At 35.1% G+C, this 26,219-nt stretch overlaps 8 protein-coding genes across 8 annotated transcripts; all 8 read left to right on the top strand.

Moving 5' to 3' along the window:
* Positions 1-472: 472 nt before the first annotated feature.
* On the top strand, positions 473-3,766 carry TM35_000014700 (uncharacterized protein; the record flags this gene model as incomplete). Its single annotated transcript, XM_029021151.1, has 1 exon — positions 473-3,766. One exon carries the CDS (start codon positions 473-475, stop codon positions 3,764-3,766), a length of 3,294 nt encoding a protein of 1,097 aa, XP_028887659.1.
* Positions 3,767-4,095: 329 nt separating this feature from the next.
* On the top strand, positions 4,096-6,195 carry TM35_000014690 (uncharacterized protein; the record flags this gene model as incomplete). Its single annotated transcript, XM_029021150.1, has 1 exon — positions 4,096-6,195. One exon carries the CDS (start codon positions 4,096-4,098, stop codon positions 6,193-6,195), a length of 2,100 nt encoding a protein of 699 aa, XP_028887658.1.
* Positions 6,196-6,570: 375 nt separating this feature from the next.
* On the top strand, positions 6,571-8,640 carry TM35_000014680 (uncharacterized protein; the record flags this gene model as incomplete). The annotated part of the gene is made up of 1 exon (XM_029021149.1): positions 6,571-8,640. The coding sequence occupies one exon, from the start codon at positions 6,571-6,573 to the stop codon at positions 8,638-8,640; it is 2,070 nt and encodes a 689-aa protein (XP_028887657.1).
* Positions 8,641-10,791: 2,151 nt separating this feature from the next.
* Positions 10,792-11,862, top strand: TM35_000014670 (putative protein kinase; the record flags this gene model as incomplete). Its single annotated transcript, XM_029021148.1, has 1 exon — positions 10,792-11,862. One exon carries the CDS (start codon positions 10,792-10,794, stop codon positions 11,860-11,862), a length of 1,071 nt encoding a protein of 356 aa, XP_028887656.1.
* Positions 11,863-12,629: 767 nt separating this feature from the next.
* On the top strand, positions 12,630-17,678 carry TM35_000014660 (uncharacterized protein; the record flags this gene model as incomplete). Its single annotated transcript, XM_029021147.1, has 1 exon — positions 12,630-17,678. The coding sequence occupies one exon, from the start codon at positions 12,630-12,632 to the stop codon at positions 17,676-17,678; it is 5,049 nt and encodes a 1,682-aa protein (XP_028887655.1).
* A 949-nt stretch (positions 17,679-18,627) lies between these two features.
* TM35_000014650 (uncharacterized protein) lies at positions 18,628-21,756 on the top strand (the record flags this gene model as incomplete). Its single annotated transcript, XM_029021146.1, has 1 exon — positions 18,628-21,756. The coding sequence occupies one exon, from the start codon at positions 18,628-18,630 to the stop codon at positions 21,754-21,756; it is 3,129 nt and encodes a 1,042-aa protein (XP_028887654.1).
* A 338-nt stretch (positions 21,757-22,094) lies between these two features.
* TM35_000014640 (uncharacterized protein) lies at positions 22,095-22,955 on the top strand (the record flags this gene model as incomplete). The annotated part of the gene is made up of 1 exon (XM_029021145.1): positions 22,095-22,955. One exon carries the CDS (start codon positions 22,095-22,097, stop codon positions 22,953-22,955), a length of 861 nt encoding a protein of 286 aa, XP_028887653.1.
* Positions 22,956-23,367: 412 nt separating this feature from the next.
* On the top strand, positions 23,368-25,917 carry TM35_000014630 (putative glycogenin glucosyltransferase; the record flags this gene model as incomplete). Its single annotated transcript, XM_029021144.1, has 1 exon — positions 23,368-25,917. One exon carries the CDS (start codon positions 23,368-23,370, stop codon positions 25,915-25,917), a length of 2,550 nt encoding a protein of 849 aa, XP_028887652.1.
* Positions 25,918-26,219: the final 302 nt, after the last annotated feature.

Here is a 26,219-nt window from a genome sequence, read left to right as displayed (position 1 = left end):
TAGTTAAAAAAAAAAAAAAGAAAAGGGGGTTGGGGGTGGTTTGATAATGTATTTTTTTTTTTATTTATTTTTTTTTTACTTTTTTGATAATTTCATTATTTTCTTTTTTTTTTTTTTTTTTTTTTTTTTANTTTTTTTTTTTTTTTTTTTTTTTTTTTTATCCTCACAGAAGTGTGCTGTTATACTTTCACATCTTTATGTATAAACGCACACCATGTTGTTAAAATATATATTATGGTTTCTGGGAAAGGTTAAACTATTATATAATTATATATATAATTATTGATTAAAGGATAGGACATTTTACAACATTGTATAGATTATTTTTTTCTTGTGGTTGTGGTTGGGTTTCCCCCTTTTGATGTAATCTTTACTTTTACGAAAAATCGAATGCTTTTTTTTTTTTTTTTTTTCTTTTTTACTTTTTATTTTCTTACTAGTAGTGGTAGTGGTAGGAATAGGAATAGAAGGAATGCAACAGAGTCGTCGGTTGTGTCGTTTATTTCCATACTATCAATCTACTCTATTTATTCGCAGAGCACATGTTGTTTCTACTGCTACTGTAGTTGTACTGTGCCCCTCTCACACCGCATGTTTTACCATTAAACGCTATGAGAGTCATGTTAGTAGTAGTAGTAGTAGTAGTAGTAGTAGTAGTAAAGAGATGCCAATAACATCAAATGATAGTTCAAGTGGGGTTTCTTCTTCTTCTTCTCCCTCTACTTCTAATTCTACTATTACTAGTAGTGTTGGTGATTGTAGTGTATTAAATGAGGGAAACACCAATTGGGATGATACTACAGTGGTAGAAGAGATTAAAGATATTTTGTGTACTCTAAAAACATCTAAGGATGCAGAAGGGCTTCAAACTGAAAAAAATGATACAGTTATCACTTTACATACACTCTTTCGAGCATTAGGACCCACACTGCGGTATCGTTTACAAAACTCTTCTTTTGCTTCACTTGTCAAAGCATTAAAAAGTCGACCCGATTGGTTTCTTCTTAACGCCGATGGTACAACTGTTGAACTCACACAATCAGCATCTAGAGACTGTAATCCCCAAGATATTAATTCCAACACTAACACTCAATCATCATCAACATCAACTACGAGAACATTGGGTAAACGAAACTTAAAGACTGCGGCTGTTCCAACAACGAAGACTTCTGTATTAATTCGCGGGGCGCTTGCGGTCACTCCATTAGATGTCTCCCGGCCTCCCGTTACCGCCGCTGAGGCGGAGAAGTGGCGACTCGCACGACTGCTCTTACCACTCGCATTGCCCTTCTTAATTAAACGAGAGCCCATCACACTCTTCCCACGTAGTGGTGGACGATCATCATCATCACTATCACTATCACTATCACCACCGCCGCCGTTAGCCGCAGAGCTCGAAGAGGCTGAAGAGATGTACAGAAGTAGAGGCTTCTTTCCCCCATCGGAAGTGGCCGCCGCCTTTGTGCATATCACACCAACGTTTTTTGTGGAAACTCGACATGTGTTAAATGCCATGTCTCCAGATGTGGCTCACATCTTTGAACGGCATATTTCACGAGATCATATCGTTGATGCCTTCTTTAAAAAGTATCCCATGATATTTAAACTTAAAGTTGCAAAATTTCAAAAGGCGGCAGTAAAGTTAAATCTTGAATTTGAATTTATTCGTAATCACCCAGGATGTGGACGAGCAGACCGTCTTTTACGTCGATATAATCAAGAATATCGACCTAGAGTAGGTGGTGTTCTCTCTAGGGCAGTTCCTTCAGCTTCTTCTTCTTCTTCCTCCCCCTCTTCTTCTTCTTCGTTATCATCATCGTCATCATTAGAAGAAGAAATGAATGAGAATGGACGACAGATGAAAGTTCACATTGATGTTCAGATATTTGAGATTCTTGTGCGAAACTTACCTCGTGTTGCGACAGACCCAGCATTATCACAACAGGAACTGGAGGAAAAGCGTTGTCAACCTTTTTCTCTAGTAGAATGGATTCATGGCTTCTCTCAAGAAGATTTGGATGTGTTAAACAGTGTTCCTCAGCAACGAACCCTTACATTATTGACCCGTTATACACGTATTTTTCAATTAATGTGTTATGGTGAAGATTCTAACATATTTACTGAACACAAGTATTTAAAAACAAGGAAAAATATAAACAATATAAAATCTTCTAGTAGGAATGAAGTTAGTGAAAGTGTTGGTGGTAGTGGTGGTGGTGCTTCGTTAGATTCTATAGAAGAAGAAGAAGTAGTAGACTCAGAAACTATGATTGATGAGAAAGATACGGGGAATTCCTTGCTTTCACAGGATGAAATAGTTGAAAAAAAAGAAAATAAAGAAGAACTGAAGATACAATCGGTTGAAAATTTATCAAAAGAATCCAATACTGATTTGGAACGTCGTGAGGCTAATTTAGCTGCTGCTTTGCGAGATGATTTGATAGGAATGGATGATTTCCTTAATGACACTACCGGTTCAGCATCATCTTCACCACCACCACCACCGTTAGATGAGGAAGTCAACAGTAGTGAAATGGATGAATCTACAGAGAAACTAAAAGAAATAGATGGAGAAGAGGAAGATGACTCTCTTAATTATGATATGGAGAATGAGGAGAATACTACCACTAATAATACTAATACTAATATGAGAACAATAACACCTATTCATGAGGAACCATCAACATGTGAAGATGATTTTAATGGTTTATATATTCCTTCTCGTTATGATATTTTGTATGTAAGACGTTTACCAAAACATATTGCCGCAAGAAGTTTAAGTGACTATAATGCTCTTAATTCACCTGAACCAGAATTATTACGATATATCGCCTCCTTCCTTAATCCACCTCCATTATATTGGGATAATCCATCTCTGAAAACACGTGGAAAAGATTTTATATTTTCTCGTAAAGCTACAATTGGTCAATGGCGATGGGTTCCTATTCAACGTATTTATGCTTCTCTTAACAAGGAACAAAAACGATTACTTCGACCATATAAAGGACTTGTACATTTTATGCGACTTCATGGTGAAATATTTGAACTTAGTGCAGATTTTCTTCATGTTATTGCACACGATCCACAAGGGAAAATTCCTCCATTTGTTCCAACACAAACTTCTTTTTATACGGAAGATCGCGTTCTCCTTCCATCGACATTAGATGATGATAAAAACTCTAAAGCTTCTCTTATTGGTGATGCTGAACGAAAAAAATTTGAGAGAATTTTAGGAGCTAGTCAAATACCAACAGATAGACAACAACTTATACTACTGGATCCATTAAATCCTCTCTTAAACCATGAAGTTTTATGTGAAGAAGTTTCATTCTTTATGCCAGATCATCCTGTTTCTATACATCAATTAATGTCTCGTTTACCACCCATTTTGAAAGCAGCACTTTCTACACGTCATCGAAATAATTTTAAAACTAGTAAACATTTAACTGTTTGGACAGATAATAATCGAATGATGTTACAAAGAAGTCAATTAGCTTTACCAGAGTCTGCGAAAATGGATGAGGAAGAAATCTCTGTGGAGGATGCTATTGAGTGTATTCGTGAAGTAGTACCAGATGAAGGTGTGGTGATTTCCCATTTAAATCGTATGTTACCAGGTATTGCTAAAAAGACATTAAAGCAACACTTTGGTAATGTTTACAATGCTTTGCTTGGATATCCACAGTACTTTTATGTTGAGAAATCTGAAGGAGATCGCTACAATAGTGTAGTCTTTCTTGTGGAACGCTTACAAGAGGAACGGTAATTATATATATATATATATATATATATATATATATGGATTTATCCACTTGGGAAATGAGGAAGGATGTCTTGTCATCTTATTTTCATATTTCCTGTGTTTTGTGTTTTGTGTTTGTTTGTTTTTGTTGTTTCTTTCTCTGTGGCTGTCTTAACCTTAAATATACATATGTGGACTACTATGACTGAACAGCTCGTTTTGAAGTTCTATAGAAATCCATTATTGTTATTATTATTATTATTATTTTTTTTTTCTCTTTCTATTGTATATATGTATATGTATTCTATTTCTTTCTGTTTTCTTTTCTTTTCTTTTTTTCTTCTCTCTCTTCTATGTTGAACCGCAGCACCTCTCTAATGACGGTAGCACATGATAAGACAGTTGGAGTCTCTTATGTATCTCTGCGTGAAGTACCACAAGAGGCGGTGACGTTGTTTCCCTTCTTAACATACCGCCCACGTGCGGCCCTTATTCCCCGCGTGTATGCCGCCTCGCTGGGATTACAATATACACAAGTGGAAACAGCGAATAATAATAATAATAATAATAATAATAATAATAATAATAATAATAATAATAATAATAAGATTGTATCTTGTATAGATGCAGACTTTGAGCCACAATCTTGTTTTGTGATTGTGGGATACAGAGGATTACTCTGTGGACCTGCAAGAACACATAGTAACGAACTTAATCCATCTATTCCAAGTAATTTCCATTTATTATGTAATGATAATGATAATGAACGATATACTTCGATATCTGAAATGGAAGATCCATTATGGAATTCATTATTATTACCATTTCAATACGATTGTAAATGGACTACAGCTCTAGGCGCATTGTGTGGAGTTTACACCGTAAAAGGAGATCCAACGTGGTTTCTTTTTGTAACTCACAATTCACAAGAAGAAAAGGAAGAATGTGAAGATATGATATTAAATGTGAGAATTATACGTATATTAGTTGTAGAAGAGGCACGATGTGTACAGAAAGTCATTTTCACTTTATTACGTCATCATCTCGGTGAGAAGGAAATGATGAAGAAAAAGTTATATCATACACTTTCTACAGTAAAGGAACTTTTCTTCACTGCCAGACAATTCACATCTTTACAGAAACAGAAGAATACATGTAATTCTTCACTCGCATCTTCTTTCACACGAGAAGAGTACGTGCAATTAGCAGAGAGAATGATATCAAAACAATTAGCATCTGTTCTTAATAGTACAGTACCCATAGTTGCCCAACTCCCAAACTCTATTCATAAGGATTACCCAAATGATATACCACTACTACATAAAGGAATGGAGAACTCTGAAGAAGAAAAAGAAGTAAAAACATGTAAAGATGATGTTGATAATGATGTTAATAGGATGATGATTAGACTTTCACCACCACTACAAAATGCGTTGTTAACTCTACGTGAGGAATTACGGCAAAGACGTTTATACCTTGAAGAACAGCAGAAAGAGTATGATACTCTGCTGGAAACAAGGCAAAAAAGAGAAGAACGACACCGTGATCTTTTAGAAAAACTAAAAAAGGTACGAACCCAACAAGAGACAATAACAGAAGAAAGTAATGAACTCATGACTAGACTCGTAGAGGCGGAACATAAATGTAGTGAAATGGCAGAGCAGCGAGAAAAAGAACGATTGGAAGAGGAACAACGATTACGTGAAACCGAGAAAAAATTCGAAAAAATTATTGAGGATAATTTACGAGAATTAGATCTATTACGTCTGGAGAAACTACAAAGCGAGGAAGAGGCCATACGAGGGGAATTAATACAGAAAGAGTCTCTGCAAAGAATGCAATGTGAACATTCCGTATTAATCCCACAGGTGGAGTTGCTGAATAAAGAGTTAACGGCATTACTGCAGACTCAACGAAAGACTGAAAAGATAAAATCCCTTCGCCGCCATCCACACACATCTACTATCCCTATGATCTCTTCAACGATCACTACTGTAAGTAATATGAATAACGATGCGAAGGAGAAGGAAGAGAGACGCCGGGCATTAAATGAGGCCCGTGCGGAGAATGCGGCGCTGTGCAAATTGCTGGAATCGCAACAGCGGGAGAAAAACACGGCGATGGCACTCACCGCCGAACACACCGCCGCGCTGCGCCGAACAGTTGCGGAAATTGACGCACTGGAAAAACTGCAGGCCGTGCGGGTTGTGGAGTTGGAGGCCCTCGTCGCCACCACAGCCGCACTGCGAGCAGCCAAAGAGAAGTGCAATGAAATAACAACAACAACAACAAGAAGAGGAAGAAGAAAAGAAGAAGAAATAGTGGCGAGAACAGAAGGAAACACATCAGCCACACGGTTACTTTTGCAACAGCAACGTACAAGAAGATTGATGCAATCCAAAGAGGAGACAGCAACGCTATTGCGAAGACTGAAGGGGAATCTTGAGATGTGAGAAGAGGAGTTTGCTCAGTTAGTAAAAAAAAAGTGTATATCTATGTGTATGAGGGAGTTTATTTTATTATTATTATTATTATTATTATTATTATTATTATTATTATTATCGTTATCGTTTTTATTTTTTATTTTTTTTTTTCGAGAATGAGTGAAATGTGTTTACGTATGAATCCATTCCTTAGTATTATATTATTGCATGAGTAAGGAGTTTTTTTTTTTTTTTCTCTTTATGGATCCTTTATATATATATATAGCACTGTAATTCCTTCTTGTTATCCTTGTTTATTTTTTTTTTCTTTTCTTATTTTTTTACAATATATACCCCCTATTATTGTTATAAACATATATATAAATATAAATATATAAGTGCTGTATGAGACGGACACTAAACCCCAATGCGGGGGAGTTCCATCCCAACAACAATAGTGGAGGAAACACAGGAAGCGGCACTACTACAATCAGCAATGCCAATTCTAATCCCAATCCCAATACGAATACAAATATGAATATCAACTTCAATCATACGAATAGTAACAACAGTGTCGAGTCAAATTACTTTATGCCCGTCACGCGGAGTTTGATGGAATTCCGCGTGGCCTTTTTTCGCCATTCGGGTTCCATGAGTTTAATGCGGCATGTGGAGTTTGAGCGGCTGCTGCGGCGTTGTTTCTTCGCAGCTCACAACCGTAATGGACTGAGTGTATCATCGTCTACTGTGTGTGATCGCTGCAAGCCGTTTTGGTTGTCCTTCTCACCGGCGTATTTGCAGTTGGCGCGGGAAGTGGTGCTGGAGATTGAATTGGGCATCGTCAGTCAGTCAACAACAACAACAACAACAGGAACTACCACTACTACTAAGAGTACTGCTGATAGTGTTAATAGTAATAGTAATAGTAATAGTGGTAATCCTCGTCAAGCGAATGGTTCTCATAATAATGGGAATATTCCACGAGAAGAGAAAAAAGAGAAGGAGGGGGAAGAAATGGAAACAGGGAAAACAAGTCTTGAGGCACAGGAGATGTTGCTAAAACGTGAACAGCTTCGCGAAGTATATCTGTTGTCCATTAGACCATTAATTCCATGTTTATTGCTTAAAGAACTGGCAAACTGTACGAAGCGTAGTAATAGTGTATGTAGTGATAATATAAAAGATGCCATGATGTACGCTCTTGATGTATTTTTTCTCTTTACACGCATACAATTTCTTCCATTTCTTGATACCTCTACAGTGACGAGTTACTCTGCATGTGTTCAATACATTACTAGACTTCGTGAACGTCTTCTTCGCCCAGATGTCGCAGAACCCTTTTTAAATCTCGTGCTTGTATTGATGTTACTTTCCTCTATTCATCAATCTTCAATGTCATGTGCAATGGAAATCAATACTACTACTACTACTACTACTCCTACAAAGAATAAGGGTAACAGTAAGGTGAGTAATGTGAAGAGTAATGAAAATGAAGAAGAAGGATTATCTCATAAGGTACAGTGGTTGTTTTGTCGGTATTTCCCTGCATTAGTAGTGTCATTTCTTGCAGTTTCACCATTGCAATCTGTGGAAGAATTACGAAATTGCTTTACTGCTAATAACGTAGATGATTGTTTACCAGTTTTACGCTCCTCTCCTAGAGGAGTTGCCGCTATTCGTGAACTCTTTTCATATGATAGTAAAAGTGCCATATTGTGGAATAAAACATTAACAGAAGTAATATCGTTTGCAATGCGTCATTTGGATGGAGAAGATCATAATAGTGTTGGTTTTCATAATAATATGAATGAGTTGTTTCTACTCACCAAGTATACAGCACTGGATGATCACATGCATGTGAATTACCCTACAGTATTAAACTGTTTATTGAATTTAACCGACAATGTAACTGAAGCATCTCATCTTTCCCATCTTCATCATCAACATCAACATCAACATCAACCACATCAACATCAACAATCACATCATGAATATCAATGTCAACAAAAACATTATCGTGTACAAAGTTTACGTTCTGAAGAATTTCACCGAATGGCGATGCGGGCGGCGGCGGGATCCACCGGCGGTGAATACGACACGGTGTACTTCAGTCTAATGGCGCTTGTCAACATGGAGTGTTTTCCCGCCGCGGAACTCTCCCGTCTCTTTTCCACACTTGCAGACGCCTACGGCTGTTGTTGTCCTTATTACAATTACACTTCCACCTGTTGTTGTTGTTGCGATGGATTTAATGATTTTCTCGCCTCGCCGGTTTGTGCGGCCCTGCGACCCGCCGCTCGGGAGTTGTTGGATGTGTTGTATGCACTTACACCGAATAACAACCGCAGTGGGAGCAGCAGTCTGAACAACAGCAGCAATAGCAACAGTGATCACAGTAAGAGAAGTGAACACCTGCAGGCACTGCGGGAAGTGGAGGAGATGTTGTTTCTCTTGCCGCAGCCTTCACAGGCATGAAGGGAAAGCCCAAAGAGAAAAGAGAGAAAAAAAAAAGATAATGGATGGTTGAAATCGGAGATTCAGTGATAAATAAGAAAAAGAGGAAGAGAGAAAAAAGAGATGGGAATCAAAAAGAATATATATATATATATATATATGGAAGAATAGACAAAAGCAATGAATCGTAGCCAGGTTCTTCTTTTTTCTAAAAAAAAAAAAAAAAAAAAAAAAAAAAATCACAGTGAACCAAAACAAAAACAAAACAAAAGTTGAATGAATAATTTAAGAGGAGCAAAGAAAAAAGGGAAAATACTGCAAAAGAGAAAATGGAAGAGATAATTAGACACCATGAGGATAAAGAAAAAGAAAAGAAAGAAAGAAAGAAAAATGAGATGTGAAGAAAGAACTCTTGGGTCTCTACTGGAAAAGAAGAAGAAGAAGAAGAGGGAAGAGAGAAAAATCAACAAAATCTTTCATTTTTTTTTTTTTTTTGTTTTTCTCATTTCCCTCCTTTTTTCTTTTTCTTTCATTATTGGATTAAAAAAAGAATATGTGGATATTCGAATAAATACATCACTAGTGGAGAAGAAAAAGAAAAAACGAAAAAAAAAAACAAAAAAATAAAATAAAAACTATTTCAGATATATATATATATATATATGTATATATATATATATATACAATATCTACTTTATTTGGTTTGTTGAGAATATAATGAAATGAATAATGTACTATTTTTCCTCCCCATTGTTTGTTTGTTTCTTTTTCTCTACCGTTTTTTTCTTTGTTGTTGTTGTTTTCTTTTCTTTTCTTTTCTTCTTTATATCCTCCTTTTTCTTAATAGCATTTTGCAAATATGGAATATTTTAAATTGGGGTGTATTTAATTTCTGTTTTTTTTTCTTTTTTATATATTTCCCGTTGTTTTTTTTTTTTTTTCTTTGGATTAATGAAAGAGAAAGTAAGAATAAAAACTTCCGTAGTTTCTCAGCACATAAAGTGTGCTAATCTTTCTCTTTCTCTATTGTTATTCTAATCGTTTTTTTTTTTCTTTTTTGGGGTTTCTTTTTCTTTTTCTTACTATCTGTACGTGGTGTATTAATGCCTCTCTTGCTTTTTCACTCCACATACACTTTTATATATATATATATACATCCCCATCCACACTTTTTTTTTTCTTTTGCATCTCCACTTATATTCACTCACTCACTCACTTGTTCACTTTCACATATTTGACTCACGTACTACATACATGTGCACATTCATTCACACAAACACTAACATACACAAACAGACACATAATGTATATATATATATATATATATATATATATATATATATAGACATATGTATGTATGTATGTATATGTATACAACAGAATCACTCATCTGATCCAAATTTTTATTCACATATTTACATTACGTCTCAACTCTCTGAGGATATGAGTAACGTAACACTTCTTTTGAAGAAAATAAAGGCAAAAACAATGAAACTGCAAGAAGAAAAAAGAAAGAAAGAAAGTAAAAAAAAAACCGGAAAACGGACTGAAAAAAAAGGCATATTGTGGATTTAATGTATGCCTACTTCAAAAGCAATTTTTTTTGCCTTTAGTGCGTATTTCCGTGGGTTTTTATTATTTGCATATATATATATATATATAATATATATTGGGTTGATCAATGGAGGAAAGAAAGAAGGAAGACAAAAAAAGAAATAAGGAAAGAAAGGGCATGATATGTCACTCTCTTTTTACTTTCTTTTTTGTTTTGCTGGTCCTTACCTCTGAATGTCTCATGCTTTTTTTCTTCTTTGTTTTTTTTTTATCATTTTTATTTGTTTTTTTTTTGTTTGTTTGGGCTTTGCTCTTTTTATTATTATTATTATTATTATTTCTCTCTCTCTCTCTGTTTGTTTATTTATTTTTTCTCTTCATATTCTCTCTACTGCGAAAAAGCTCATCTCCAGGTTAGAGGAGGAAGAGTCCATTCCTTTTTATTCATTCACACAGTACATTTATAGTAGAAACAAAAACAAAAAAAAAAAAAACCAAAAGGAGAAGAGGAATTGAATTCATAAAGCAAACAAAACCACGAAATAAAAGGAGAAAGAGAGAGAGAAAAAAAAAGAAAAGAAAATAAAGAGAAGGAAAAGAAAAAAAAGAGTAGAATCTATGCCACCCAAACTTAAACCGCTTCCACACAAGCCTAATATTTTACCACCACCTATGAGTAATGATGATGATATTAGATTAGGCAATATTCGTGTGGATCAAAACGGTGTGGTGTTCACCGGTGGAGGGGATTTACACGTTCTTCGGCAGGATCTCTCACTGGACTCACTGAAAGAAGTTCAGTGTCTTGGGAAGGGCACGCAGGGAAATGTAAGTAAGTATATCAACACAAAGGATAATGCGGTGTATGCGGTGAAGCGGCTTTATATTCCAAGTACATCCGATAGGACAAATAAACAAACCGTGGCAGGGGAGTTGCGTAATATTATTTGTAAAGAGGCAAATGCATATACAGTGGAATTATATAATGCCTTCTATCGTGAGGGAACACTTTGGCTTGTTATGGAATATATGGATTGGGGAAATTTAGAAGAACTTATTAATATATCTCCCGTTATTCCAGAAGCTGCAAGTGCCTATATTGCCTCACAGATTTTACATGCTTTGAAAATTTTACACACCAAATCTAATCATCATACAGAAGGTGATCAAAAAAGTAGACGTCAAATTCATCGTGATATTAAACCAGCAAATGTGATGCTTTCTTTTGATGGAACTGTAAAGTTAACAGATTTTGGAATTGCCACTAGTGCAGAAACTATTGGTGTAAATTCTTTTATAGGGACTGCTACTTATATGAGTCCAGAGCGTATTCAAGGACGAACGTATAGTACTCCAAGCGATATATGGAGTGTAGGGGTTTTAATTGCCCAACTACTACTGGGACGATTTCCCTTTCCTTCGGCTGAAAAGGGATTTATGGCACTTCTGCGAGAAGTGACGGAGTGTGAGTCACTCCCAATAATGTCGGAGTCCTCCTGTTCGCAGGCGGCGGAGGATTTTATTAATCATTGTCTTCGTCAGAAACCAGAGGAGCGCAGTACGGCGGCGGAGTTGTTGGAGCATGAGTGGATTGTTCATAATGCTTCAAAGGGAAAGGCGATTCTGACGGAATTACTGAATGAGTTGGGAGAACGTCTCCCTCCTAATTCTCCAAGTCCGTGTAGATAAAGTATGTTTGGATCATTCTTTTTTGTTCATTTCTTTTTTTTTTTTTTTTGTTTTTGTTTTTGTATTTACTCTATTTTCTATCTTTTTATTTTCCTAATTCTACACAGTCGTATCGTAGAAAAGGAGGAAGAAAAATATAAAAAAAAAAAAGAAAAGAAAAAAAATCGTTAAATAGGAGTGGAATTCGAATTGATTAAGGAGCAAATACATTGTGTTAAATATATAGAAGAAGAAAGAGTATAATATGTGGGAAATATAAAGAAAGAAAAAGAGTTGGGCTTTTTGTCTGTATTTATATGATTTCTTGAGTAAATGATTTCTTTTCTCTTTGAACTACTGTGTATATAAATAACCAGAGATACAAAAAGTAAAAGAAAAAGGTTTTTTTTTTTTTGTTATCTTTTTTTTTTCCTCTTATTCTTCTATTCAACCTTTTTCCTCAAATCATATTTTTGCTATTGACGTGGAATATTCCCCAATAGATCTTGCATTTGTTTTATTATTATTGTTACTATTATTATTATTATTGTTAGTATTGTTATTATTATTAGTATTGTTATTATTATTATTATTATTATTGTGATTGTTATTATTTATGTATTTATTTTATTTTTTTCCGTTTCTCGTGTTGAAGTTGTAGGACAGAGAGAAACCGTAGTGGTAATACTAACTACACACACAGAAAGAAAAAGGAAAAAAAAAAAAGTAAAAAAAAAGAAAAAAAGAAGAAAGGGAAAAAAACTAAGAATATACAAAAAAAAAAAGGAATGCACCGTGTAGATCCTTTCTTAGCTTCTTCTTCCCATGATGTGAAGTCAAAGGAGAGTTTTGTGAATACCGTTCCATTAGATGCCGAGGTGGCCCTCGCCACACTAGTACCAGTTAAATCTAAGGAATCTCCACAAGAAATGACAAGTCGCCCCATGCAGTCCTCCTATCGATCACGGCTCTGCAGTGGATTTCCCTCCACGCTGGGAGGAACTGTTCCTCGGGGATCTTTCATGCGGGCAACTCGCGGGGAACGTCAAATCATGGAGCCCATACGAATGCTGCACAACTGCATTCGCTACTTTGCAAGTCATCCGGAGGTGTATGGAACCAATATTCGAGCTTTACTAGATCGTGAACTTATGTATGTAATGCGTGTGAAGGCCTCTGAAACGGCTTTACTCATGCCGGGTGCTGTTCCTGTGGCCGATACACCACTTCCTCCAATAGGCGCAACGCGTGGGAAAAGTCAAAAACTTCAACATCCCGCGTTAAGTAAATGTGGGGGATGGATGGTTTCTCCACGAACTGTAGATGCGGCGGTGTCTGTGGGGGGTGGAATTGGCGGTGAAGGGATGTTTGGATTTGGGGGAACTTCCTTTGTGGAGGCCACACCGGGATTTCTCTCTCTACTGGATAAGGCGAGTAGACGAATGAATGTTCCTGAGGAGTTATTTCACTCAGATGAATATGAAGAAGGAGGAGAAAAACTGTTTTTACCCGTTTCTTCTCCTACCGGGGTGAATGCTAGTGGAAATACCTTAATGGATAAGAGTGAACCATTACTGGATGTTGCCCGTCCACAGGAGAGTTCACGGCATCGTGTGGTTTCTGTGGATGAACCGCATAGTGTTCATACCTCTAATGCAGTAGAGTCCAATACGAAAATTCTTATTGATGGAGCCAGTTATGAAATATCTTTTTTGCGAAGTCAATTACAACAAGTAGAAGCAGCCTTTAACGCCAAGTGTATTCATTTACATGAGTTACAAAATGAAAATAATATTCAAAAAGCGGAATTACAATCTACGGAGAAAAAATTACAACAATGTACAGCAAAGAATCAAGAATTACAATTTCATATGGAAAATATGAGACGTGAATTGGATGCATGGAAACAACGAGCCAGTGAACTTAATCTTCATCAAGTTAATGCCTCACAAAGTTCTGGAAATGTTTCTCGTCGTTTAGAAGCTATGCAGTTTGGTGAAGCGAAACGAGAATTGGCACATTTATCTAAACTATGGCGAGAAACTGAAAAATCTCTACAAGAGACAAGACGTTCATTAGAAAGTGCTGAAAAAGAAGCTGAAGTATCCCATAAATATCTTGAAGATGCATTTACTCTTATTGAACGATTGGAAAGACGTAATACTCGACGTGATAAATTTATTGAATCTCAAAGACGACTTTTGGTTTCTTTAGAAGAAAAATATGAAAAACTTATGTGGTGTGTACAGGAATTACAAACAATGAAAGGTTTACAATCATATGTAGATTTTCTTTTATCAGAAAATCCTGTTTGGTCATTATTCCTATTTGTACGATTACAACGTCGATTAATAGGATTTGCACAATTTGATGAACCTCTTCCTAATTCTCCAGGACCTCTTTACTTTCGACGTACACCTTGTGGAGGTAAATTATTAGATGCCTACAGTCCGAAATTAGTTTACAGATTAATGATGGATCATATATCGGGAAGAGTAAAAACTGCAGAGAGTAAATTTCAAGTACAATTTGGAATTCCCATTCCAAGATGGAGAGCTACCTATCTGATTGATTATATTGGAGGCCATATCAATAAACCTACCAATAATGATGATGGAGATGGTAATAATAATAATAATAATAATCATGATAATAATGGTAATAATAACAATAATGATGGGAATGATAATAATTACAACAAATACAGTGATGATCATTTGGAAGGAAGTGAGAGAAAACGTCGTAATCTTCCTATTCTCACATTAACCTCTCTTCTATTACCTCAACAAAATGAACACGTTGCAGGAGATGTAGAAATAGTGGATGATATACCAAACACTGCACAGTATGATCAAGCTACTATACGACTTTTATTGTATTGTTTCTGGAGTGAACGATTTATGCAGTACAAACGAGAAACAGAGAAACGTTTAAAAACAGCAAGAGAAACAAGAGCTGCACTTGCTGAAAATGGTATTGAAAGTTCTGAATCCAAAACCGATAGTTCTAATGCTTTTAATCGTCCAACAACCTTTATAGCTGCATTAGTAGATTTTGTACGACATTTATACCCATCTCCTTCAGAAGCAAAAGCAAAAGAAGAAATAAACTCCACTTTAAAAAAGACAGTGGTAAGAGGAATATCTGTAAGGAATTCAAATATGCGAGAAAATCTACGAGTGTACTTTTCTTCTATTGTTCAGATTACAGAAGATGGAACAGAAACACCTGTTACACTTTCACCTCAAGCACGTGAACTTCTTTATGCCATGTATTATTTTGCAGAAGAATATAAAGAAGTGGATTCTGATTATCGACTTTTTTATCTTGTGGCTTTTCAACAAATACCAGAAATTGTAGCCATAAACTTCTATGCCAGTATGGAAGCACTACGTAAAGGATGTGATGAAGCTTTATATCGTTTACTTGGGGCAAACCCTTCAGATCATGTAGAGAAAGATACTGCAAATCCAAGTAGAGTATATTCTCCTAAATCCATGAGTACGGTTGGTAATGTTAATATGAGGAAAGTACATCCAGATGATGCTCCTGCTGATGTATTAAAAAAGGCTGTTGAAATGATTGATACAGCTCCTTTAGATCAGGAAGGTGTTTCTATGGAACCTGATAGTGATGGAGAGGGATTTGGTCTTATCTTACCTGGAAGACGTTCAGTTGTTGTTGTGGGAAGCCCAACAGCTAATCCAGAGGCGGAAACAACAGAAGTGTATACTAGTCCTCAAAAGATGAAACATAATATACGAGAATATTTGTTTTCATCAGAAAAAAGTAATACAATAAGTCCTACAAATACTAAAAAAGGGGAAAGTCAAGTGATAGATTCAAAAACGACAAAGAATAATAATAATAATGATGATGATGAGAGTAAAGAAATACCAACAGCATGGGTTAGTCTTAATGATCGTCTTGCAACTATGCTTGGTCCACATTCTTCCCTCTTGAAATCGTTAAAAGAATCTAAAAATGTAAATTTTTCAAAAATACAAAGTCGTAAACGTCAACAATTTGGAAAAGATTCTGTTTCTCTTTCTGCTGCACGTGGACTTTTACCTATTGAAGAGGTTTTAGCATTAGTCCATAAACATTGTTTTACCACATATGCTGTTTCCTGTTGTGGTGGAGCTTACCTCTCACTTGTTGAAACCTTAATACCTCCTAGTAATGATGATGTTACTGAAATTGCTGAACTTGATCCTTTAACACCTATTGGACAAATTCCACCAACGGAAATGCATATTAAACGTTTACGATTTGCGATTGCATTGGATCAACCATCTTCGTTAGTACGTTTTTCAGATCTTTTTAATGTAGATACTAGATATGGTACACCTTCACATTTTCATGATGAATATCTCCGACTTACATTAGATACCTATCTTGAACAACAGGAAACTTGGATGGGAATTGTACTAAGTTCTGTTGCGAACCAATATGAAAGTGAAGAAAAAGAAAATGTAGAAGATTCTGATGGTAGTATTTCTTTCCCAGTTCTTCGTATGAAATTTGCAAATGAACTTCGTCATATTTCTTTGGGATTTGAACAGAGTAATATTTTTGCGAAGCATTTCCTTAATTATAGTAATTTACTCTATCATGAAGAAGATATTCGTCATGAACAGTTTGTAGATGCCCCATTCTTTTTCAATTCTCCTTCACTCACACGAGATGAGTTGGATGAAGATATCCTATTAATGCAAGAACGACGATGGCCTATTGAAGATGAAGCTTCCTCATGTTCACTGTTGTATCTATCCTTAGCAGTTCGAATGACTTATGTTGTGTGGGGATTTGAAGCCACTCCTGCCGCTCGTCTTTCGGTATCCTTATTACCATCTGAAAGACTTCGTCTGATGTGTTTGCCTGAACAGGATAAGGAAACGAAGAATGCAAGAGAACGGAATTTTCTGAGAGAGATGAAACGTGATTTTAATGATGCCTTACGACGTATGAAGACAGGACAAACACAACATAATGAATTACGACGATTACTTTTGGAAGATATGGGCATTGCCCCATTTTCACCTCGTGAAACCAATGTTGTTAAATTTCCATTAATGTCGAAAGAAGTCTCTATCTCAGCATTTGGAAGTGATACATCTATTGATATTCATCGCCTCTATGCTCCTTGGGAGAATGAACAGCAGCAGTTTCAACAAACGCAGAGTGATCGTGGAAGTGCGGCCCGTTCAGGAAGACGATCGCGATCACGAAGACGATCTGTAAGACCTGAAACTCCTCGTATGGATATAGCCACAACAGATGCGGTGTATTTCCCTGAAACTGTATCCCTACTACGTTTTCTTGGTTTAGGTCGTGTGAATAAAACGAAATCCGACAAGAAAAAGAAACGAGTGGAAAATGCAAAAGGCATGTCTGATGTACAAAACGCATTACTGGGAACATGTCTCATGAATGAGTCTTTATTTATATCGCATCAAACAGAAATGGCTAAACTTATTTCCCAAGCTTCCAAGATGCCGCCTACCATTATAGCATCCCCTGGTAGACTCTCCATGGCGGAGAATCCTCATCCTGAGCCTCCTGAGATGGCGGAGTCCTCCACGTGGCCCGCAGGAACAGCATCAGGAGGAGGAGTTGAAGGACATCACGATAATATGAGCATGGCGGCTGAGAGTATTTTTCCACGGGACTCGACTGCACAGCCCTTTTCGGGATTACCGCAAGTGTTGGACGACGAGGACGATGAGAGAGTGGAGGAGCCGCAGCCGCAGAATGTCGATCCCACCGCAGGCGTGTTGGACTCTCTTCCCATACGAATGGTGTATGCCGGATGTGCTGCACTCAGTTTGATGTAAACAAAGAAAAGAAAAGAAAAAGAAAAAGAAAAAGAAAAGGAAAAAAAATAATGAAATTGGAACAATGAAAAACAGACAACAAAAGGACGAAAAAGAAGTAATGGAGAAATATTTTTGGAATCGATAATGAAGAAAAAGATGTTCGAGGTTTAAAAGAATATATTCTTCTTTACTCTTGAACAAAATATGTATAGGATGACTCACATACATGAGTACCCTTTTCCCTCTTTTTTTTTTTATGTTTTTTTTTTTTTCCTTCTCTCTCAGCATATGTACTTTGAATCTTTGATGTGAATATTTGCTGTATTTTTTTTTTTTTTTTTGTTTTTATTGCGAAAGAAACTAACACCTTTTCTTTAGGGACTGTTCCTCCAAGACAGTCTGAGAAAAGCGAGAATGAAGAAAGAAAAAAAAAAAAAAACGGACCTTTATTCTTAAGGATCATTATTGTAGATAGGTACAGAAAGAGAGAAAAGAGAAAGAAAATTTTTTGATTGTTATTGCTGAATGTTCTTCTTAATGTTATCACTTTTTTTTTTCTTGTGTCCTTTGCTAGTTATTCCTATGTTTCATTTTTCTGTTTTTTTTTTTCTTTGTTTTTTTTTCTGTTTATTTGAATTTTTCTATCTAAAAAAAGAAAAAAAAAATAATTTCTGTACGAGTTGGAGAAAATAATATTTCTTTATAATGAATAAGTGATTTGTGATATGTCTATTATTATTATTATTTTTTCTCTCTCTCCCTTATTTTTTTTCTCTTTCCCAGTGGCAAGGGTATAAACTCTGAAACCATCAAGGTCAAGACTAACAAGGAGGTTTATAAAGAAAATAAAACAGAAGAAATACGAAGAACGGTGAAAGTAAAATAAAAAATAAAAGAAAAAGGGTATAAAGAAGAACGATACAAGAAAAAAAGAAAAATAAATTACTATACTAATAATAATAAAAAGATGAGTACTGCTGACGAGATCGTGAATCGCCGTCTAGCTATTGATCTTGCTCCATGTGATGAACGTGTCTCTATATTTACTTCGATTAAACGTTTCTTCTTAGATCGAAAGAGAGTACATTTACAAATACGTGCTTTTCTCAAACTCACGCTTGCAGATGCTCGATCTTCTAAAGCGACGTACGCTTTAAATTTTCTTGCTGTTTTTTTTGTGGTGTTTTTCTGTGTTGTTATGATGTCTACTTTATTTAATTTACCTGTTCTCTTCCTTCGCCTGGGAGAGGCAAAGGATGGACAAAATGATCTTGTTATTACCCCTGGAGGAGAAATAAAATCTGCCGCTTCATTTAATTATTCCGTTATTGAAGATATATTTCCTGAAACTGATACTTCACGTGGTTATCATGCACCTCGTATAAAGTTCACATCGGAAATTATTAATTTCGCAACTTGTGAAGGAGTGGAGAACCCAACAGATTTGTGGTTGGATAAAGACGGGAAAGTTTGTCCAGATGGATGTATATATGATAAGTGTAATGCCGGTTTGGTTCGTCAGATACTTTTGGCTATTAATCAGGAAAAAGAATACCGAATGGGATTTGGTTCTCAATGGAAAGCCCCAGAAATTGGAAAAGGAGAAGTGATCCTTTCTAAAAGTGTGGCTATTGCTGCTAATGATACAAAGGTAGGAGATACAGTTTTACTTTATGTAGATGTTGGGACAGTCCTTAGAGAAGTCTTTAGACATGTTCATATAAGTTCTAGAAAAAGGAAACCAACGATAATGCCAATGAAAGTTGTAGGAATTGTAAGTTCCGATACAACTAAATTTAATGTTGAAGATTTTGTGGTAATGAATTATAATTATACACTTGAATCGGTTGCAGAAGGTTTAGATCCAAATGTTGCGAGTTGGGATCGAGAAGCAATTGCTAATATGGATCCAAGGTGTTGTGCGACAACGGTTCATTTTAATATGAATCCAAATGTACGAGTAGATATGTATAAAAGTACAGATTATGAAGTTATTCGAAGACGTGTTTCTTCATGGGTTTCTAGTATTGTGTATCCTTTAGGATTTAATCAATTATCAGTGGATACACCTATTATTGGATTTTTACACAGTGTAAGATTTTTTTCACTATTTGTAGGACTTATTGTATCTCTCATTTTATTAGGTTTGGCTTTTTTAAGTCTTATACTTATATATTCACTTCTTAATTTAAGTGTAGAGAGACGTATTCATGAGACTGGAATAAGAAGAATGATTGGTTTTTCACGAGAAAATTTGGTACTTATGTTATTAACAAATGTTTATTTCTTTACCATACCTGCTTGGATTGCAGGACTTGTTGTAGGACAATTGGCTTATTTAGGTTTACGTACTATTATTAGTGATCTCATTTATGTTAAATTACCTGTTTTAATACCAGGAAGTTCTATTGGATGGGCAACTTTTGCCGGTTTATCACTTCCCCTTATTGGAGCTATTTTTCCTCTTTTATCTCTTTTATCCAATAATCTTTCAGAAGCTTTGAGTACGACTCGTGGACGAAATGTTGGGGTAAAGTATAAAATTGTTCGAGCCTCAGATGCAAATAGAATAAATTATAGACTTCTTTTTATAGGATTTGCATTTGCTATTTTTGGTTTTTTACTTTATTACTTTTTCCCTATTGCGATGGTACAAATGCAATTGAATTTATTATTCATCATTTTCTTTGGTATTTTAATTGGAATGCTTACGGGATTAGTTATGTTAGCTCTTAATTTTGAGTGTGTCTTACAGACTTGCGTATTATACTTGTTTTTCTTCTGGGAAAAATATGCGGTTTTTAACGCTGTTCATAAATTTCTAACCTCACACCGAAGAAGAAATCGTAAAACTACTATGATTTATGCATTTTCCCTTGGATTTACTATATTTATTGCTATTGCCTTTCAAGTTCAATTAAAATCATTTCATTACGGTACTCAACAAGAAATGGGAGCTGAAGTCACAATAACTCTAGATACTTTTGATTTAATTGGTCTTGGTAAGATGGCATTATATATTAGACAATCTATACCCGAGGTTAAAGAAATAACTTATGTGGCTCGTAGTATTATACTTAATTTACCTATACAAAATGTTACCTTATCTTCACCAGGTCGATATAGTGTAGTTGAAACCAATGGTCTTCGTGCAGTTCCACCTAATTATTTAGAAGTTCTTAATAAAGAATTTTTACATGTTTATAAATATGATAAATTAAGTGGACAATATTCTATTTCTGGTTCTCTTTATACAGGTCCAAGAAATCGAGTTATTATCTCAACTTCAGCTTATAATGCGCTTCATTGTGAATCTATTGAAGATCCAATATTACTTGTTACTGCGTTAATAAAAAATTATAGTATTCATTTGGCAAAAAAAATACGTTTTTATATTAAACCATCTGCAGTATTAAGTAGTATTTCTCAAGTTTCAATGTCTGATTTTAAAAATACAAATATAGATTTGTTAGCTTCATATCCTGTAGCTGCACGTTTTACTGGAATAGATTTTTTAGGTATTCGTGGTATTGCAGTGGAATCCGTAAGTCTTCGTATACCTAATCCTAAAGATGTTATTCCTGTTTCTCTAGAAATGAAAAAATATTTAAGACATAATGGTTTAGAAAAATCTAATGTTCGTGATGATGCAACTGTTTTAACATATTTAGCTTTAGCTGATCGTACTATTGGTTTTTTCTTTACTTTTACAGAAATAGTAACACTACTTATATGTTTTTCTTCCCTTTTTGGTAGTATGAGTGCAAATGTATTGGAATCTTCTAAAGAGATTGGTATTTACCGTTGTATTGGTATGACTAAACCTCAAATATACCGAATATTTATCTGGGAAGCTTTTGTTCTCGTTATTGTTGGTAGTATTATGGGTGTTATTATTGGAATGATTGTGGGTTATAGTATGCAACTTCAAAATCATCTCTTTACACAATTACATTTGCCTTTTTCGTTTCCTTACGTACAACTGATTATTGTTTTTGGTACGGCTGTGGGAGCAGCTGTTGCGGCCAGTTTTGGTCCAGTGTCCTTTCTGATGCGTCTTCCATCTATTACTCATATACTTCGTCGTATTCTTTAATTTTCTTTTTTTTTTTTTGTTTATGTTTATTTATCTTGAAAAGAATGATGTACTTTGTTTTGATTATGTTTTCTTTTACTTATCTTCTTTTTCAAGTTGTTTTTGGCTTTTTCAGTATTACAGGAATTATGGTAACGTCATGGTATTATTATTATTATTATTATTATTATTATTATTATTATTATTATTATTATTATTATTATTATTATTATTAAACTATATATCCCCATTCATTGGATGTTGTTTTCTTCTTATAAATAAATAATTTCTTCTTTTTCTTTTTTTTTTCTTTTTTACATTATTTTTACAAACACACAAGTGTTCTTGACTACAGAGAGATGTTGCGTGGATTCGTTTATTATGGCGAGCAGTTTGTTGAAGTACCGGATGAGACGGTAACACTTAAAGACATTTGCCAATCCTTTGGAATTACGGGAGATCTCACCGGTGTTTGTGTGAGAAACCGCGCTAGTGCCCGAGTCGTGGCAACACTGCCGTTTGAATCACTTCCCGCAACGGATAGTTTACGCGGAGATGAAGACAATATATACGATCTTTGTACTCCAGGCGATCACAATAGTTATCATAATAATAATAATAATAATAATAATAATAATAATCAGGATCCATATAGTAATAGGGTCCCTGATGATGATGATAATAATAATAATAATAATAATAATGGGGAAGATACACCCACAACAGATGATATGACGGAGATATTGAGACAATTAGTACAATTGGGCGCAGCGTCACTTCTCACAATGACGTCTGGAGCGCAATCATCATTTGAATCTTATGATCCCCGCACATCGCCTGGACTCTTATTGCGCACGATTTACCCCTCATCTATTTATTCACCCTATCGACACAGTGGAGATCCACTGAACACACAAGATAGACTTTCAATGGGAACAACAATATCATCATCAACAACATCAACAGCAGTGGTGAATAAATTAACGGGTCCACCGTATATTAGTGCTGTAGAGCCTTACGTGGTAGAAGAGGCAACAGAGGCGTTATTGCAGCAACGCCCAGATCTCATACCGCAGACAGAGGAGGAGGCACAAGATATTCTGCAGGGTCTAATGGCAGCCGCTACACAAGCAAAGGCAATGATGGCAATGGCTAATGTAGAGGAAGAACAACGTGGACCGGTGGATGTAAAGCCTAATATTCAACAAATGGGTATTTAGGTGAAAAATAATAATAAAAAACAAAAGATGATATGGTGTTATCTTTTTTTCTTTTGTATATATATATATATATATATATCTGTTGTTAAGGTGAAAGGATGAATGTTTGAAGATGTTGAGAGGATCCTGTAGTGTGTGAGAGAAATGAGAAATGGTTGGTTGATTAGTTGATTGGTTTGATGGAGAAGAATGTATGCCTCAATTATGAGTGAGTTTTACCCTCAGTTTATATAATAATTGATTCCTATTTCAGATTAATTTTCTTCTCTCTGTGTATTTGTACAAAATGAAAATAAAACAAAATAAAATAAAAATATTACTTCTTTTTTTATATGTATTCATTCTCCTTATGGTTTTTTTCTCTTTCTTTCTTTCTTTCTTTTTCTATGTGTGTATATGTGTAGTTGTGCAAATGTATCGTTATAGACGATCTTCATATGGTGGACGCCGTGGGAAAGTATCATTCTGCTCCAACTCTTCACTACTTTTGGTGTTAATCTTTCTAATCTTCAACGTCTTATTGTGGCAGTACTCGTGGGAGCATAAACTACACACCGCGAAGGGATCCTTGAAGGATTTACTACTCAAACAGAATGATATGAATGGTAAATCCAATGATAATGATAATATTAATAATAATAATAATAATAATAATAATAATAATAATAATAATAATGTTAAGGCGGGTGTTGATAGGTATGCTTTAAATGCTAAGAAAGAGGAAAAGATGTTAGAAGAAAGAATATCAGCATCAGCAGCAACAGAAGAAGTCGTACTACACAATGTGGAAGAATCTTCATTACTTCATGTGCAATACACGCATGAGAGTAAATTGTGGACACTTAAAGATATTATAAAGAAATTGGATTATAAAAAAGGAATAACACCAAGTATTTGTCCTCCTTTACCAGAAAATATTACTATACCATTAAAAGAAACTTTTGAAATTGGTATGATACGTGAGTTTCTTGGAGGTATGTATCATCCTGAACATTGCAAGTGGTTAAAACGATATGATAATATAGATCAAAATGATAATCATGATAATAATAATAATAATAATGAAAAAGATAATGACAGAGAAGCATATATAAATAAAAAAAATGAATTATTGGAAAATTGTAGAAAAGAAGCTGAAAGAGCAAAAGCAGAATTAGTAAATCATACACCAAAGTACGCCTATGTTATGATGGTTTCTAATCATCGTTACTTAGATGGAGCTATGGTGTTGGCAGATTCTATACGTCAACATTCTCCCTTTACTCGAAATCGAACTGCAGAAATAGTATTAATGATTAATGAAAATATAAAGGAAGATATGTTTCCATTACTACAAGTTACTTTTGACCGTGTTAAAATATATCATGGGCTTCAAACGTGGGCAAAAAAAAGTGCATATCAAGCAACTTTTGATAAAATTTATATTTTCACATTAATGGATTATACAAATGGAATAGTTTTCCTTGATGCCGATACCCTTATCACAGAAAATCCTGATTATTTATTACAAATGCGTGAAAAAATACAATCCGTATTGAATTCTACAGATTTTAATAGTGGGAAACCAAAGTTTCCAGAAGCCTCTTTATACCCATTATCAGATTCACAATGGAATAAGATTATGAAAAGAAAAGAATTACCTCATCTTTTCGCTGTGGGTGATAAGGAATATTTTCAAACCGGTTTAATTCTTCTTCAACCTTCTATGAAAATTTTTTTAGATCTTTATCTCGAATTCCGTTTTGGAAGTTATGGTTATAATCGTTGGCAGGCACGTGATGGAATTCTCTTCCGAACTTGTTTTAAAACAATTGGGGAATTATACTCCCGTCCTCCCGCTATTCATCACTTTACGGGAACTCCTAAACCGTGGTTTAACTTGGAGAGACTAGATCATAGTTTAGAAACTATGGGTGTATATATGAAGAAACAAATTCCACAATCTTGGCGTGATCATGCCTATCGATATGAATGGTGGACACGGTATGAATTACTTCACAAGGAAAGTTTTTATAATATTGAAATGGAAACAAGAAAAAGAGCTGGAACTCTGCAAGAAACAACATTTCGTATGTGGGAAAAAAAATTAGGAAAAGAAAAAACGAATCTTCCTCCTGAAGCACACATTACAAAATATGGTGGAGCCATGTTATTACGTAAACCAACAACTTCACTTCCACTTCCATTAGGTCTTCATTCACGAGAAGATGCTGCTAATGTCTCACCCAAAGACTATATGTGGTTAATGCGTTTTGGTAGAAATGTTGAATATCTTCGTCCTACAAGAGAACATATGGCTAAATTACGTACTTATACTTTTCCTATTGCCTCTGCAGATGATTTACATGATATTTTACCAGTCCTATCCTCTTGTCAAATAAATAATTCTACTACTACTACTGATGCTGCTGCTGCTGCTGCTGATGCCGCTACCACATCTGAAGGCTATTGTCCCGCCTTCGGTACTTCAAGTGCAGGTAAAGAAGGTGTGGTGTACGCTTTTGCTTTAAGAGATCATAGCAAAATAAAGACGACAAACGGAGAAGCTGATGCGGTGGATGTTGTAGCTAAAGGAGAAGAAGAGGAAGAAGAAAAAGAAAAAAAAGTAAAATGGACCAATTGTGAGAAAAGATGTAAAGAGTTAAAATTGCAATGTGATGAGGCGGCATTACTTGATACACGTATTGCTGACTGTAAGTATGGTGAAACTGCAGGAACTATGGCAAATGGCCTTATTCGTTGTAAGCGCTGCTTACCTCATTTTAAGGAAGGTGCCCCATTTGTTGTATATCGAAATGGAGAAAAACAGAAGAATTCTTCTTTTGTTCAATATGCGGAGGTGTGCTTCTTTAATGCATGGACACGTTATGGTTTGCCCCACTGCAATGCGTCCGAACCACGTATTCGATTGTATGAATTACGTGAAGGAGATTCTTTGGCTCCACTTTGTGCTTGTCGTTGAGGAGTTGTATTGATAATGTGAACATTTCTTCCTGTTTTTTTTTTTTTTTTTTTTTNTTTTTTTCTTAGTCAACATTTCTTTGATTTATTTTATATAATATATATTGTTATAATGTTTTCTTTTTTTTTTTGTTTTTCTTTGCTTTTTTCTTGTTTTTGTAATGTGCTGTGGTTTCTTTTGCATTCCCTTTTTGTTTTTCTTTTGAGAAAAAGAAAAGGACCATTTGAATTCTTTTTTTTTTTCTCATTGTTGTAATTGTTGTTTGATCTGCATTTGTTTGTTCCTATGGTAATATACCCATA

This window comes from Trypanosoma theileri, assembly GCF_002087225.1.
Source record: "Trypanosoma theileri isolate Edinburgh chromosome Unknown TM35_Tth_1_V1, whole genome shotgun sequence".
Lineage (NCBI taxonomy): Eukaryota > Euglenozoa > Kinetoplastea > Trypanosomatida > Trypanosomatidae > Trypanosoma > Trypanosoma theileri.
Note: the sequence above shows the minus strand (reverse complement) of the source record. Positions and strands in the feature narration are given on the sequence as shown.